This window comes from Mauremys mutica, chromosome 1 (assembly GCF_020497125.1).
Source record: "Mauremys mutica isolate MM-2020 ecotype Southern chromosome 1, ASM2049712v1, whole genome shotgun sequence".
NCBI classification, from domain to species: Eukaryota; Metazoa; Chordata; order Testudines; family Geoemydidae; genus Mauremys; species Mauremys mutica.
Window position 1 is genome coordinate 306,230,316 of NC_059072.1, and position 17,779 is coordinate 306,248,094.

Here is a 17,779-nt window from a genome sequence, read left to right on the forward strand (position 1 = left end):
TTTGTTTTCCCTATGTAAAATTAAAAACTATTCAGGTTTTGGCTTTTCAGTTTTCCAACAACAACAAAAAAATCTAATCTTTGAGTAAAGCAGGTATTTTCTGCAAAATATTTCATTTAGGCAAAAACTCAATTTTCTGTCACAGTTCTGATGGAATTTTTTTGACCAGTTCTATCTGTAATCCCCATTATAGAAGGGGAACTGCAAAAAAAAGAGGTGAAATTACTAGTTTGAGGCTAAAGAAGGTTTCAGTATCAAAGCGTGGATTAGAATTCTGAACTTCCTCATTCTTTGTTATTTGTTACTAAGGTCGTATGTCTGAAATGGAAAGAGAGCTGTCCAATCTCTCCCAAAAATGTCCTTTTGCAGACAGGGCTCTGTTCTCAAAGTTTCATCCATGTTTGATGTACTACATTGAACATATTACAAAAGTTTACTGATCCTACAGAGAAAGAGGTAAGGGAAGGTGTGGTTGAAGTTGAAGCAGCCTTCATACCACTCACATATGCATTATCTTGTCTTCAGCTGAGAAGCATTTGAAATCCCCCATACATACAATTTGAAATATTAAATGGATATTGTCAAGGTAAAAATAGACTCAAAAACAAATCATTGTACTGATCCTTGCTTCTGACCAAACCTTAGACTGCGAAAGCAAAATTAAAAAAAAGTTTAATTGATTTTCAAACAAAATTAATTTACTCTCAAATTTGTCATTTTTACTTCAGATTCTCAATGCTGCAATGTTTGGGGGTAGCAAACTCAGCACAGATGTGCTAATAATTTCTAAACAGTTTCCATTTCGTTCTAAATCAACTACAGAAACATTTCTGTTGGTCTTGGCTTTTTAAACGTGGGGAGAGTGTCGTCCTAGATTTCCATCTCAACACTCAAATGCTAGTACCCTAAGGTACAAATGATTAAATCTAACAAAATTAGAACTTGTCTAATTTTTCAGATCTATTGAGGTGTATAGACCTTAAGATATATTGACTGTTGGGAATTCAGTGAACAAATTAAATTTCAGCTGTAAAATGACTATAGAAAATAATTTTGAGGACAAGATGGTAGAGTGGGTTAATACAATATGGTGCGATTTTCAAAAGCAACATAGGCACAAATGTTGTATTGACTTTTGTTGGGGTTTTGCTCCAAAATCACTTAGGTGCTTTTGAAAATCCCAAAGTAGTCAATATGCAGGTTTAGGTCACAAGTGAAAAATATTTTTTTTAACTCTAAAAGATTTGCTTACATTGCAGAACCACTATATATTCTTACCTGAATGGGGAAGGGGGGGTGGGGGAAGAAGAGATAACAGGCCAAGAGTATAAACCTTGCTTTAACTTTTAAAGTGCTTTTTAAGCATTGAAAAATAACAGTTAAAATGCCCTTGTGAGCTTCTATATTTATTGCCTTTTAATTGGTCCTTATAAGCTTATTTGTTTACAAATAAAAATGCTTTTCTAACTCCCTGTCCTGCAAATTCAGCCTGAAATCTGAAACTCAAGATGATTTATCTCTGGATCACAAATAATCACTCAAAAACATTCTTCATTCAATGAATATTTGTTTGTTTGCCAGAATAGTGTCTAGTACTGTCTCTTAGCTTTTTGGCTGTGCGGTACTCCTAGGAGGAAAGTAATTTAAAACTTACTTTTGTAACTAAAGAATTAGCCCAGGAAGAAGTTGTCTTAGGGCTTGGCTACACTTACAAATTTGCAGCGCTGCAGCAGGGTGTGAAAACACACCCTCTGCAGCGCTGCAAATTGCGGCGCTACAAAGCGCCAGTGTAGTCAAAGCCCCAGCACTGGGAGCCGCGCTCCCAGCGCTGTCCGTTATTCCCCACAGGGAGGTGGAGTACGGACAGCGCTGGGAGAGTTTTCTCCCAGCGCTGGCGCTTTGACTACACTTAGCGCTTCAAAGCGCTGCCGCGGCAACGCTTTGAAATGCAAGTGTAGCCAAAGCCTTAGGTAACTATTGTTTTTATTCACAAATCTGACCATAACGACACCACTTTAACAAGTTAAGGCTGCATATGAGCAACTTCCTCTGTTCTTCTCTGCTATATTTTGGCCGCTGTGAGTTTTGGTATTCATTAAACTATAAAAGTGATCCTACAGACCCTTGAAAAGCAACGGCAACATTTTCCAAAATAGGAACTTTTAGCAACCCCCCTCATAGGTGCCTAAATATGGACTTAAGAGCCTAACTTGAGGCTCCTATTTTGGAAAACTTTGGCCAATGTACCTATACATCTTCACTTATTCTAGCTGTGTTTGAGATGTGTTAACTCTGCTGACGGTAGATTTTGCCTTATCTGAGATCTAAATAATATATACTTTATCTATATCTATACACACACAATACTTTCTTTATTACTATTCTAATTCTTACAATACCTAGAAAGCTAACGTCTCTTCCTTGTGAAATGACTGTGGCATTTAATATTCATATAAGTTTAAATTATGGCCAGAGCTAAAGATTTTCTTGCCATTGTGAAGCACAGGTAACAAAAATGAATATTTTCTTATTTTTAGTCCCATATGCAGATTTTTAAGACAATCAAGTAAAGGCTTTGATATGAAGTTAAAGTGACTGTAAGCTTGCTAGGGTAGACATCGCCTAAATCTGTGGTTAGGTGTCTAAATTTTAAAAATTGCTGAGCACTCACAAATGGGAGCTGCAGGTGCACAGCGCTTCTAAAAATCAGGTAACTTTATTTAGGTGGCTAAGCATGATTTTAGTAAGCTAACTTTTTTTGCACACTGGTTTAAAATATTTGGCCTAAGAATCTTGCCTCAGGGACACAGTGGGGAGTTGGTGCCAAGGTCAGGATTGGAATTCAAGAGCTCCTAGTCCTCTGCTTAGGCCTGCGGTTCTTGCAACAAATTTTTTAGTGGCCTCAGAGTGTGGCCAGCAATTTTTGCTGGTGGCTGTTCTGACCAGTTTTTCTAAAATAATTAACTTTTAGAAAAAAACAAACATGCACATATACACGTCCAAATTGTAATTTATTTATGTAGGGTTTCTTTGCAGACTCAATAGTAAAAATAATATACAGTTGTCTTTTATTCTTTAGTGGACCTAAACACAACAGAAACATCCCCCCTGGCCCCTGCTGCCTCCCCCATTCCTCACTGCCTCACTGTGCTCCCCAGCCCCCCTATTGCGGCCGAGCCCTGCTTTATCGTCCCCCAACCCCCCATTGCCCTGAGCTACCTTCCATGGCCTCACACCCCAGGCCCACCACACTCCTTGCCTCTTGACCACAGCTCACCTATAAGGTTGGTCCTGCTGAAGCTCCGATGCCCTGGGGTTGAAGCCCAGAGCCAGAGCCCTGTGGCTGAAGCCCCAAAGGTGGATTGGGAAATCATCAGCTGCCTGTGGAGTCCAAGTTTCTTCCTGTGTTGTGCACACCAGCCCCATGTGTCTGCAGAGGCACTGCCCAGAGCCCACAGGGGGCTGTGCAGTGCAGGGTACCGATCCCCTGCTGGCGACACCAGCAAACACCAAGGCAGTGCATCCAGGAGCAACAGCTAGTCACTGCAGGGAGGGGCTGCTGTTCCTTTCCAGACATTTCCACCCAGGACTCCTGGGCCAGGAGGCTGTTGTGGCTTCAGAAAAATCTGCTGGTGGCCACATTTGAGAAACACTGGCTTAGACCATGCTGCAGTGAAAATCCTGAGAGTACAACGTGGGAGAAGCTACAGTTAGGGTATGTGTACATGCAGTCAGAGATGTGACTGCAGTACTCTTAGATCCAGCTAACTTGGATAACAATAGCAGTGACGCCTCAGTTGCTAGCTGCTCCTGTATATACTCAGAGTCCTGGGTGGAGTTGTACAGCTTGTGGTACCTGGAGTACACAGACCTTGGGTCCTGGGCAGGGTTGTGCAACTAGTGCTGCCATTGCTTCACTGCTATTGTTGTTTGAGCTAGCTAGATCAAAGCTAGCTTGGGTATGTCCACAAATGCTGCAGTCACACTTCTGATTGCAGTGTAGATACTCCCTTAGTGTTTGGCTTTGTTTTTTAAATGATACCTTGGAAAGCCTGTTTTAAAGGGCAGTACCATTATGTGCAATTTTATCTCCTCAGCCTGTTCTGGCCTCCGGGCCAGTGAGTCTGTATTTATGTAATCTTCAAAAAAGCTACCCCACTTCACCCTACCACATTCTGGGAGGAATTGTGGATGGGTTCATTGTGCTTAACTTCTATGATGTAGGGGTGTCGTGCCACAATTAACCTTCCAGTGAATTGAGTAGCTTTGCCTAGCTGAGAACCTAGGCCATCATTTTCTGTTGGTAGAAGGATGGTGGCTGATGACAGGCTGGTGAGTGTGTGCACATACGCACACACCTAGAAAGAGACTCTCAAAACATTATTCTAAGCATCTTGTGAGGAGAGCAAGAAAAAAACAAAATTAAAGGCCTTTCAATTAAAAAAATGTAACAAACCAACTACACTAACAAGTAATTTTAAATTTTACACCTCTATCCTTGTTCTTTTTATGTGTGCTTGTGCAGTGAGGAACTAACTTTGAAAGTTATCCATGCATCTGCTAGTAGGCAAACAGTTATGTAAAATAACTTAGAACAACTAAAAAAAAATCTGATTTTACAAGCTAAAGTGAAATAAGTGATTTAGATTATTGTTCATCATAAGTATAACTGATTACAAATTTCAGTTAAATTATATTTTAAATGCTATTTTATAGATGCCATTTTTATATCATTAGATTAAAAAGCTCTTTGAATAGCTGCAATGAAACAAGATGTATTACTAGTTTCAACTGCACAGATATGGCAGTGACTTTATTAATCTGAATAGCATGTGTAAAACTGTTGGATGCATTTCTAATACAGGGCGGGTGAGGCAATATCTTTTACTGGACCAGCTTCTGTTGGTGAATATAAGTTGGCCGAGTAAAAGTTACTGTTTCACCCACCTTGCGTGTCTCATTCTGGGACCATCACGGCTACAACACTGCAAACAGATATATTCCAATAACTCTCTGGGTTTTATCTTTTTCTAAAGTCTGGTATGAACCAAAGAAAGATTTCAAGGTTGCCCACTGAGATCTTTTATAGCACTTGATGTAAGCCGTGCCTGTACTGTAAGGCACAAGTTTTAAAATTTTGTTTTGCAGAGTCAAACTCTGCTGTAAATAAGAATTTACTATGAAACTGTGTTATATGGTGCTTTTTAGGAGTTAGAGTTAATGTCAAGGGTGACATACTAGTTCTGATTGTATTTGTTACAGTATTTGTATTTTGCTTTTATTTTTCTCTGGATCCCCCATTTCATTTTATAAACTCACCCTTAGCATTTATGTTTATGGCAAACTTTTCTTGTGAGAATGCATTTAAGCTTTCCTGTCATCATGGAGGATTAGCCAGGCCATTATCCACTGAATTCTATCCCACATTTGTAGTATTTCAGTTTGTGGTACTTTGAATTTTCCTTTCTATATGACTATGGGATAGAATCATAGAATATCAGGGTTGGAAGGGATCTCAGGAGATCATCTAGTCCAACCCCCTGCTCAAAGCAGGACAAATCCCCAGACTTTTTTTTTTTTTTTTTTACCCCCAGTTCCCTAAATGGTCCCCTCAAGGATTGAACTCACAACACTGGGTTTAGCAGGCCAAACCACTGAGCTATCCCTCCCCCAGGCGACTTTTGAGCGCATCGTTGTAATATGGGCTTCCACCAGCCCTTAACATTCCCAGCCAGTTCAGCCCTTTCCCCGCTGGCTGGGAATGTTATATTAGTAATATTGCTGTATGGTTAAGCTGCCAAAGTCGTTCAGAATCAAATTCTGATAAGGTAAGCTCTTTAAGTAGCACAAATGTACATTTTCAGTAACAGTAACCAATATGCATTTCTAACCTAAAGTGAAATTTGAATAACACTTACATAGAGTGATAGACACAATTGGACAATATAGTTGAACATCAAACTGCAAGTGCAGTACACGCTTTCTGTAACATGAACTCAGCCTTCCTCAGATTGCCCAGAAGTAAGAGTGCTTGAATTGCTAGTCACATATCTACATATTATAACTGAACAGAGAAATCCAGAACACAAGTATACTTTAGTTCAATTTTTATTCCAGACTTTATCATCTTTGAGAGAACCACCACTTGACACTTCCTTAACTTTTAAAATATTTATTATTTTACAGTAAAAGTAAATTCTGAGCAAAATATGCACAATACTCCAGCTTCTGAAGAATGTATGAAACACATGGCACTTTTAAACAAAGTTGCATCTTGCTTCACATAAGCTCTTAATTCTTAAAAATTCCTGGATTTATTGCAGCAGTTTTCAGGCATATCAAATAAATAAATATTTTTATTATCTCTAAATGTACAAGATGCTCACATTTAAAAACCTAGACAACAAAATTATGGAGCGTATGTGACGTACAGAACATCTAGGAGAGAGTACTTTACAATAAACAGCTAACTGCCATTTCTTGTCTTCTTGGAAAAGAATATTTCATATGTCACCCAGGACATCTTTGTTCATGTGAGGAATACTCGATGTTTTTTCAATAGCAAAGAAGCACTTTTGAAGTTAAATTACACAACCCAAACAGAACACTTATTTAAAGATTTTATTCTTTGTTTTAGTCTTATTTGCTATAGTTTCTTAGGAACAGCTTTGAGTTTTTGTCAGCAATATTCTTATCAAATAACTGACAAATCTTGTTTCAGTAACTTTACAGATGGATTAAAAAGTATGTACATTTGTTTTTACAAAGGAATAGCTTAACTTTTGTAAACAAATCCTACAAAAGATGGTGGGTGTGGAACCTGTGGAACTGACACAAGAGTTGCAATAACTTGATCAATGTTTTGAAGAATCCAGACATTAAGAAATAAGCATGTAAACAAAATAGTTGCAGCCTAAAATAATATCTTCACAATTAAATTTTTTAATTTAAAGTGTTTTAACCTGTTAACACAAACAATGTGAAGACTTGATCTTCTAACTGCATAATATGTTGAATTGTAAAACACTTTTTTGAGCCTTGTTAGTATCAACTTCGTTTCCAAATATCAGTTTGTTTTTGTGTGGCTCAAAATTGTAAGGAGACACAGGAGGGACTCTATAACAGGTCATGGAATCTGTGACATAAAGGCAGAAGAGAGAAAACTTTGACAACTATAAAAATATTTGTAATTCTTGCAGTAATTAAATTTTTCTATAAAGTATGTTTAGAAGTGACATTTAACTTTTTCCCATTTTTAATCATTATGTAAACAGTTTTCTAAGTGAAGAAAGTTTATTCAGTGTACAAGAAAACATTTTCACAGCTGAAGAAAGGTGCATTTCAGTCCCAGTATTTTCTCTCCATTTATATTGTAGATTCATTGTCAAATATTTTAGCTTTTAAAGTCTGGAGGCCGTGTTGAATAAAATTTTCAGTAATTTGGATTTCAGAGAATCTGGAATCGCGTGTTCTAGCTGATCTGTTCTTTATTGAGTTTTGGATAGTGTCTGATGTAAAATAGTATATTATAGGGTCAAAACAACAATTTGAAACTGCAATGCATAGAGTGATAGGATACATAGTCCTGACAGCAGTTACTAATGAACAATTAATCCATATTTGTGTTCTCATAAGAGAATAAAGTATTAGGGTAACGTTATATGGCACAAAACAAAAACAGAATATCACCAAATGGACAAAAATCATTTTGAGTACCTTCTTTTTGCTTAACTTGTTCCGACTTAATGTAACTGGTTTATTCAGAGTCCTTAAAACCATCGTAGAACAGGTCACATTTAAGATTAGTGGAATAAAAAATCCCACAATTTCAATGAAGATAACGATCTTTAATATATAGGTTTTCCATGTGGCAGCAGGAAAGTTTTCAAAACATGTGTTTTGTCCAGTTTCATTTTGGGGGACAGTAGATGAAAAAGAGCTTGCTGGCATGCTTCCTGCTAGTACAGTTATCCATACTGCAACACAAACAATTTTTGCATTTCTTTTGGTTCTAAGAGTCTTAGACCAAAATGGGTGCACTATGGCTAAAAAGCGATCTACGCTTATACAAGTTAAGAATAAAATGCTTCCATACATGTTTGTATAAAACGTGGTGACAGAAATCTTGCAAAGTATATCTCCAAATGGCCAGTTTCTTGTTACAAAGTAATAAATCCTGAAGGGTAATGTAAATACAAAAAGCAGATCAGATATTGCTAAATTAAGCATGTAAGTTGTTGTTTCATTTCGCATTTTTAATGTGAATGTAAAAATGTATATAGCAACGCAATTTGATATTAGACCAAGGACAAACACCATGCTAAACGTACATCCATATAAAATATACTTAAAGGAGTCCTCAGTGGAACAATTAGCTCTTTCCATTATAATGGCAATTTAAATTTACAATGTTGAATTCCTTTCGTTGTTAGCAGCCCTTCTGCAGTAACTGCTTTAAAATCGCTGGGTAGCTTGCAGATGAATTTGGTCTGTGAATGATTTCATAAGTTTTCCATTTTACTTTAAAACTTCCAAGTTGAAACATGAATGTTGCAGTAGGAAGATACTGCTCTGGGAATCACCCGGAGATCATTCTTTTCTTCCAAATGCCACAATAGTCACACATCCAGTCCTGGGCGATAATAAACACAGGCTTACAGGCAACAGATGAGGTCATCCTTACATTTAATTCCACGCTCTTGTTTTCCCAGTTGTTAATGAAGCTGATACAGAACTTGCTGCTTTATGTTCAACTGCAAGTCAAAAACCAGAGAAGTACTTTAAATGCAGACTTTCCAAAGTTGTTTAACTGGGAATGTGTAACTGAGGTTCCTTAGGAAAAGATTTCCTGGGCTCTGTAAGATGTAGGAGTTTCCACCTCTTTCACTGCCGCCTTGCTGTTAAACAAGCTTTTCAACTTGAATGCATGCTAACCCCACAGGGCGGAGAGCAGGCTGCTTAGAAATTCAGACATACAATTCCAAAGCGTGTTTGTTCTTGCTGAATTTAGATCTCCCCCTCAGATGCTGAGTGTGTAGTATGCCTCGAGTATTCTGAAGAGAGAGGGGAAAAAAAAGAGCTCGATCAATTTGTAATATGACATCACAGGAAGAAGAGGCTGGACTTAAAGAAAGAATGGTTTCAATTCAGTTTGTTTGCCTTTCTTTAATCAGATAATGTGTCTGCAGGAAATATACCTCTGAGGCATGCAAATGCTCAGAATGGTGGAGCAGTCTGCTATTAACTCTTTATGTAGCAGGAAAAAGTTCTTTGTCATCAAAAGTGCTTTTAATTTTTTTTTAAGTATTTGACAAATTCAGTGCAAAATCTTTTTTTTTTCTTTTTAGTTGTGAAAGACTTTTGGGCTGGCGGAATAACTCCCACCTCCTAAACATTTCATTTTCTTTGTTAGTAAAATTATTTACATTTTGAAATTCTTAATGTCTACCTCTGAAATTTTCTTAAAGATGTATTTTTGTAAAAAGTATCCTTCCTTGTGATGGTACATAATGCTCATCAAGAAACAGAGACTAGCTGATCTTAATTCTCTAAACACTTCAGCAGTTGCATAACTTTCCTCATGTGAGCAGCCCTTTTTGAAGTCAGAGAAAGTCAATGGGGCATATTTTATTTATTTTTCCTATGAGAACTGTTAATTTATGTGAAGGGAAGATTATAAAGACAGTGGAATTGAATCTGGGGATTACTGGGAGGAAAGGGGGGGAAGCAAAGGGGAGAATAAAGCAATATGTTGTGGGATTCGGAAGGAGAATTTAGTGAGCCTAACAATCAAAATCACAGACCGCTAAATTTCTAACTAATAAGACATGCCTATTATCACCTCAATCACTGTGCATGTATGTTATATTCCTTTTCACTTGTCTTTGTCTTTTTAAATTGTACATTCTGTGGGGGCAGGGAAATCATTTTCCTCTGTTTGTAAAGCACCTAATACATTCTCGGTTGTACCGCAATATAAGTAATATACCTGTTCTGATAATTTTATAAAGTGAATCACTTATTTGTACTTTCTGTAATTATTCCTACTAGTCACCGCCTAATACAATAAATAAATTTCTGCTTATTAAAATACTTTGTAAATTTTAAAGAGAACTCCTTTACAGGATGGCGTGAGGAGACCCTCAGTTTAGATAGGCTAGTCTCTTCCTGGGGCCAAAAATGTGTATTTCACAGTCTTAAAAGAGGAAATCCTTATGCATAGATGTGACTGATGCAGTTCTTTCAAGCTAAATGTTAAGCAATCACACCTAAGCCATGGCTTGGTTAGCAAATAGTGTATAGTCTATTCCCATTGTAAATGATGGTAGGTATTAGAGAACTTATTCACAGGGGTGTGGCCTGGTTTTGCAATGTGAAGCTTAGCAAGCAGAAGTCAGAAATGCATCAGATAAGGCTTATTGGCAAATTTCTATTTCCCTCCAAACAGTTTTACCCTGATTTCTTTGATGGAAGTGAAGCAGTTGAGCTCTACTTCCTCATATTTATGACCTGCTAAATGTCCACACTTGGAGACTCCTGTTAAACCAAGAAACATACTCAGTTTTCAATTTCTAAATATATTGGAGCTGAAAAGGTGAACTGAGCAGACTGTTTTCAGAGTAGCAGCCGTGTTAGTCTGTATCCGCAAAAAGAACAGGAGTACTTGTGGCACCTTAAAGACTAACAAATTTATTTTAGCATGAGCTTTCATGAGCTGCAGCTCACTTCTTCGGATGCATAGAATGGAACACACAGACAGGGGATATTTATACATACAGAGAACATGAAAAGGTGGAAGTATGCATACCAACAGGAAGAGTCTAATCAATTGAGATGAGCTATCGTTAGCAGGAGGAAAAAAAACTTTTTGAAGTGATAATTAAGATGGCCCATAGAAGGTGTGAGGAGAACTTAACATAGGGAAATAGATTCAATTGGTATAATGACCCAACCATTCCCAGTCTTTGTTTAGGCCACAGTTAATAGTATCTAGTTTGCATATTAATTCAAGTTCAGCAGTTTCTCTTTGGAGTCTGTTTTTGAAGTTTTTTTGTTGCAAAATTGCCACCTTCAAGTGTGTCACTGAGTGGTTATAGAGGTTGAAGTGTTCTCCCACTGGTTTTTGAATGTTATGATTCCTGATGTCAGATTTGTGTCCATTTATTGTTTTGCGTAGAGACTGTCCGGTTTGGCCAATGTACATGGCAGAGGGGCATTGCTGGCACATGATGGCATATATCACGTTGGTAGATGTGCAGGTGTATGAGCCCCTGATGGCGTGTCTGATGTGATTAGGTCCTATGATGGTATCACTTGAATGGATATGTGGACAGAGCTGGCATCGGGCTTTGTTGCAAGGATAGGTTCCTGGGTTAGTGTTTATGTTGTATGGTGTGCGGTTGCTGGTGAGTATTTGCTTCAGGTTGGGAGGCTGTCTATAAGTGAGGACTGGCCTGTCTCCCAAGATCTGTGAGAGTGAGGGATCATCTTTAAGGATAGGTTGTAAATCTTTGATGATGCGCTGGAGAGGTTTTAGTTGGGGGCTGTAGGTGATGGCTAGTGGTGTTCTGTTATTATTTTTTTTTTTTTGTGTGTGCGCTGTTAACTTTCAGTCACAGCGTAGATTTTACTTCATGTTGTTGCTAAAAGCAACCAGTTGTCTTGCTTACTGTAAGCACAGCTATATATAGTTATATTTTGTGTTTTCACTTCCTTATGCCTTAGGGGACTGATCCACTGCCCACTGAAGTAAATGGAAGTCTTTGCATTGGCTTCAGTGGTTCAGGCCCTAGGAGTCCTGAGCTCACTTCTCTACTAAGGGGTTAGGTCGTCTTCTTAGTATGGACTGTGATTAAGTCACTTTCTTAGTAAAAGAAAACTATGGCACAAATACGTAACCCAAAACTTACAAACTTGGGTGTCTTAAGTTAAGCCCCTAGATCAGGGGTGGGCAAACCTTTTGGCCTGAGGGCCAGGGTGGGAAATTGCATGCAGGGCCATGAATGTAGGGCTGGGGCACGGGGTTGGGTGTGGGAGGGAGTGTGGTGGGAGGGAGGGGATGTGGTGTGCAGGAAGGGGCTCAGGGCAAGGGGTTGGGGTGCAAGGTGCACGAGGGGGCTCAGGGCAGGGGGTTGAGGTGCAGGAGGGGTGGAGCAGGGGGCTCAGGGCCGAGGGTTGGGGTGCAGCAGGGGACTTAGGGCAGAGGATTGGAGTACAGGATGGGTGCGGGGTGTGGCAGGAGGCGTGGGGCAGGGGGTTGGGGTACAGGAGTGCGGAAGGGGGCTGGGGGGCTTAGGGCAGGGGGCTGAGGTGCAGGAGGGGTGCGGCAGGGGGCTCAGGGCAGGGAGTTGGGGTGCAGGATGGGTACAGGGTGCAGCAGGTGGCTCAAGGTAGGGGGTTGGGGTGTGGGCTCCAGCCCAGCATCGCTTATATTGAGTGGCTTTAGGGTGGCAGCGGCAGGCAGCAGGGCTAAGGCAGGCTCCCTGCTTGGCCCTGGCCCTGTGCCATTCCTGGAAGCGGCCAGCACCACGTCCCTGCAGCCGTGGGAGGCAGAGGGCTCCAAACACTGTCCTTGCCTGTGGGTACCTCCCCTGAAGCTCCTATTGGCCATGGTTTCCTGTTCCCAGCCTATGGGAGCTGCGGGGGGAGGGGGGGCGGGTGCCTGCAGGCAAGGGCAGTGCACAGAGCCCTCTGCCCCCGCCTCCCCCAGGGACCTCAGGGATGTGGTGCCGGAAGCGGCGAGGGGCAAGGGCAGGCAGGGAGCCCACGGGCCGTAGTTTGCCCACTCCTGCCCTAGATCCGCATTTTAAGCACCTAAATAAATTTACTAACGGAAATCAACTCATCTATGAGATTAAGCACCAATGATGTAAATGCCTAACTGTGGATTTAGATGCATCACAAAGGCACGCAAGTCTGACAGTTTTTGCATAAATGACTTGTCAAAGATCACTCAGGAAGTAACATCTCTGGTCACCTGATTTCTAGACCTGTGTTTTATTCAGCTAGGATGTCAGTGTATAGGCAGTAATGCCTAGTGCATAGAGCACTGGACTGGGGTTTGGAAGGCCTAGGTTCTGTTCCTGGCTCTGCCAGTGACCTGCTGGATGACCTTGGGCAAGTCATGTCACCTCTCTGTGCCTCAATTTCTCCATCTTGTAAAGCAATTTCAGATCTTTGGCTGAAAAGGCATGATCCAAAGCCCACTGAAGACCAAGATAAACCTTCCACTTACTTCAGTGGGCTTTGAAGCAGACCCCAAATCAGCATAGTCACTAACTCTCCGCACCTCACTTTACTGACAGAAAAGCGCTAAAAATTGTCCTGTTGCAGAAAGCACTGACTACACTGTGGTCCTATCTTGTGCTCCCTGGTTAGCGTATGAAATTAACACATTGGTGATAGCAGTGTTGAATTGGAGAGGTTCAACTGTCTGACTACAAAGAGTTTGTGTTCAAATATTCTAGTCTCTATTTTGGAATGTTTTTAATTTCTCCATTCCCAACTGCATCTTGTAATGAACAGTTGTAATCTGCTTTATAGTTACCTCCAGAAAGGTTATGTTACTTACATGGACTTTTGTACTTTCTAGTTATGAAAGCTCTTGATTAGAAAACCCAAACATCTTTCTCCTTCAACTCACATTTTGTTTTGTTGATCTGAGTTTCTTTGTAGAGTTTAATAGCCAAATTGGACTTCAATTAGCAACTGTTGGCACCAATTTGATGTTCATGTTTAGATGATTTAAATTTGCATTTTAGAAGTGTTTAAAAATGGACTGCAGAATATTCTATTTGTAGAATAATAAATGCTGAGTTAAGTAACGAGCTTCTGTTAATTCTGGATGCCTTTTGATTAACTTATTTTCTGCTTCTCATCAGACACTAATTGTAGATTTTAGGCCTGGTCTACACTACAAGTTTATCTCGAATTTAGCAGCATTAAACCGAATTAACCCTGCATCTGTCCACACAACGAAGCCCTTTATTTTGATATAAAGGGCTCTTAATATCGATATCTGTACTCCACCCCGATGAGGGGAGTAGCGCTGAAATCGGTATTGCCATTTTGAATTAGGGTTAGTGTGGCCGCAATTCGACGGTATTGGCCTCCGGGAGCTATCCCACAGTGCACCATCATGACCGCTCTGGACAGCAATCTGAACTCAGATGCACTGGCCAGGTAGACAGGAAAAGCCCTGCGAACTTTTGAATTTCATTTCCTGTTTGCCCAGCATGGAGCGCTGATCAGCACAGGAGACCATGCAGTCCCAGAATCAAAAAAGAGCTCCAGCGTGGACCGTACGGGAGATACTGAATCTGATCTCTGTATGGGGAGATGAATCTGTTCTATCAGAACTCCATTCCAATAGACGAAATGCCAAAACGTTTGAAAAAATCTCCAAGGCTATGATGGACAGAGGCCACAACAGGGACTCAACACAGTGCTGAAACTTAAGGAACTGAGACAAGCGTACCAGAAAGCCAAAGAATGAAATGGACGCTCACGGAGGGAGGGGCGACTGATGACTGTAGCTATCTCACAGTTCCCACACTCTCTGAAAACTGTTTGAATTCTTGGCTGAACTCCCAAAGCCTGAAGGGTCAAAAACATTGTCGCGAGTGGTTCAGGGTATATGTCGTGTTCCCCCCCTTCCCCCCCTCCGTGAAAGCAAAGGGAAAAAATCTTTTCTCGCCTTTTTTCAATGTCACCGTATGTCTACTGGATGCTGCTGGCAGACACGGTGCTGCAGCGCTATACAGCAGCATCCCCTTCCTTTGCCTTGCGGACGGCAGACAGTACAGTAGGACCGATAGCCATCATCGTTGTCCCGTGAGTGCTCCTGGCTGGCTTCGGGGAGGTCGGACGGGGGCACCTGGGCAAAAACGGGAATGACTCCCAGGTCATTCTCTTCTTTAAGCTTTGTCTAATGGAGATTCACTCTGCCTGGAATATTATAGCAGCTGGAGGCTGCCCTCCTCTCCCGTCTTTGATCTCTGCTTGCAGAGGCAATAAAGTCAGTGTTGTTTCTTATTCATGCATTCTTCATTACTTCATCATGCAAATGGGGGGGATAACTGCCATGGTAGCCCAGTAGGGGTGAGGGAGGAGGGAAGCAACGGGTGGCGTTGTTGCAGGGGCACCCTCTAGAATGGCATACTGCTCATCATTTCTGCAGGATGTCTGGGGCTCTGACCCGGAGCGGCCGTTTGCCTCTCTGGTTCTTTAGTAGGCTTGTCTGATATTCTAGGCAGGACAGACTCTCCATTAGACAAAAATTAAAGAAGAGAATGACCTGGGGAGTCATTCCCATTTTTGTCCAGGCGCCCCCGGCCGACCTCACCGAGGCCGGCCAGGAGCACCCATGACAGCAGCAGACGGTACAGTGTGACTGGTAACCGTCATTGTCAACTTGCAAAGCAGCAGACGGTATGGTAAGGCTGGTAACCGTCCTTGCTAACTTGCAAAAGGCAAGGAGATGCTGCTGTGTAGCACTGCAGTACCGCATCTGTTAGCAACATCCAGTAGACATACGGTGACATTGAAAAAAGGCTGAATGGGCTCCATGATTGCCGTGCCTGGGCAATCCAGGGAAAAGGGCGCGAAATGATTGTCTGCTGTTGATTTCACGGAGGGAGGATTGACTGACAACATTTACCCAGAATCACCTGCGACACTGTTTTTGCCCCATCATGCATTGGGATCTCAACCCAGAATTCCAATGGGCGGGAGAGACTGTGGGAACTATAGGATAGCTACGAGATAGCTACCCACAGTGGAACACTCCGGAAATCGACACTAGCCTCGGTACATGGACGCACATCGCCGAATTAATATGCTTAGTGTGGCCGTGTGCACTCGACTTCATACAATCGGTTTCCAAAAACCGGTTTTTGTAAAATCGGAATAATCCCGTAGTGTAGACATACCCTTAGCGTGGTGTTTTCTCTAAGGCATTTCTTAGTGATACAAAGGGTTCCGAGTGCCAGAAAACAAGTACTGGAAGTGCCGCATGATTCCATTCCAGCGCCCCCAAAAGTTGTGGAACAGTGTTCTGGACTGTTCCTGCAGTGCTTGAGCACTGCAATCACCTATTTTTGTGATTGCATCCTTATAAAATGTGTCCAGGAGACACACATCATCCACCAAAAGTCTCTCTTGAATGTGATTTTTCAAACCTTAAAAACCATTTAAACATTTCTCTCTTAGAAACTGGCTCGCAAAGCGTAGTTGTGATACAAATGCAGTTCCATTGCATAACTACTTCTGTAAAAGACCAGTGTGAATCCATAGGTTTTAAGGCCAGAAGTGACTGACCCTTTGAGCATCTAGTCCAGGGGTGGGCAAACTACGGTCCATGAGCCGTTTTAAGCCGGCTCACAAGCTCCCACTGGGGAGCAGGGTCCGGAGCTTGCCCTGCTCCGGCGCTCCAGCCGGGGCAGTGGGTCGAGGGCCGCACCATGTGGCTCGGCCCTGCTCCTGCGCTCCAGCTGGTGCACTGGGTCAGGGAGGGGCCGCACCACGTGGCTCCCAGTAGCCACAGCATGGCCCCGCTCCGGCTCCTATGTGCTCCAATGGCCTTCTCCGGCGCTCCAATGGGAGCTGCAGGGGTGGTGCCTGTGCCCGGGGCAGCATGCAGAGCCACCTGGCTGTGCCTCCATGTAGGAGATGGAGAAGGGACATGCCACTGCTTCCGGGAGATGCTTGAGGTAAATGCTGCTTGGAGCCTGCACCCCTGAGCCTCTCCTCATGCCCCCAACCCCCTGCCCCAGCCCTGCTCCCCCTCCTGCTCTTCAAACACCCTCAATCCCAGCCCAGAGCACCCTCCTACACCCCAAACTCCTCATCCCCAGCTCCACCCCAGAGCCTGCACCCCCAATCAAAACCCTCATCCCCTGCTGGACCCCAACCCCAATTTTGTGAGCATTTATGGCCTGCCATACAATTTCTATTCCCCGATGTGGCCCTCAGGCCACAAAGTTTGCCCACCCCCTGATCTAGTCTGACTTCCTGATATCGTATACTCCTGATATCCCAGGCATTTAAATTTCACGCAGTTAGCCAAACACAAGCTGTTAGGCTTGATACAGGACTAAGTCATATATTCCAGAAAGGATTCAGTCTTGATTTGAAGACATTGAAAGACAGAGAATTCACCACATCCCTAGGTAGTTTATTCCAACGGTTAATCACCCTTGTTAAAAATGTGTGCCTAATTTCTAATTTGAATTTGTCTGGCTTCAGCTTCCAGCTGTTGGTTCTTGTTATGCCTTTTTCTTCTAGATTAAAGCACCATTGAGCACCTAGTGTTTTTTTCCCCATGAAAATACTTATACACTGTAAACAATCACCTCTCAATCTTCTTTCTGATAAACTAAACAGATTGAGCTCCTTAAATCTCTCACTGTAAGGCATTTTCTCCAACCTCAAATATTTTTAAACTCTTTTTCTGCGTGCTTTCCCATTTTTCAACATTCCTTTTTTAAATGTAGACACCAGAAATGGAGGTGGTATTCCAGTATCTGTCTCACCCACACTGTATACAGAAGTAAAATCATTTCTCTACTCCTACTTTAATACGCCTTTCTTCATATGCCTAAGAATGGCGTTAGCCCTTTTGGCGATACCATTGCAGTGGAAGCTCATATTGAGTTGTTTGTTCACTGTTATCCAGTGGCGTAGCCAGGTTTTCAGGGTAGGGGGAGCAAAAAACATAAAAAAGGTGCCCCCCTCTGGCCACGCCCCCAGACCAGACCACCCCCTCTCCCCCGCTCACCTT

General features: G+C 41.9%; 2 protein-coding genes across 5 annotated transcripts in view; one reads left to right on the forward strand and one right to left on the reverse strand.

Annotated features, from left to right (window-relative positions):
• The window catches only part of RB1 (RB transcriptional corepressor 1), a 196,507-nt gene that overhangs the window by 116,331 nt on the left and 62,397 nt on the right, over positions 1-17,779 (forward strand). The gene's annotated exons all lie outside the window — the stretch shown is intronic.
• On the reverse strand, positions 6,096-9,053 carry LPAR6 (lysophosphatidic acid receptor 6). Its single transcript, XM_045013925.1, has one exon. The coding sequence runs from the start codon at positions 8,383-8,385 to the stop codon at positions 7,366-7,368; it is 1,020 nt and encodes a 339-aa protein (XP_044869860.1). The 5' UTR covers positions 8,386-9,053; the 3' UTR covers positions 6,096-7,365.

Coding starts and splice junctions, on each gene's coding strand:
- LPAR6 (XM_045013925.1), bottom strand. CDS start 8,385: ATGGAAAGAGCTAATTGTTCCACTGAGGACTCCTTTAAGTATATTTTA.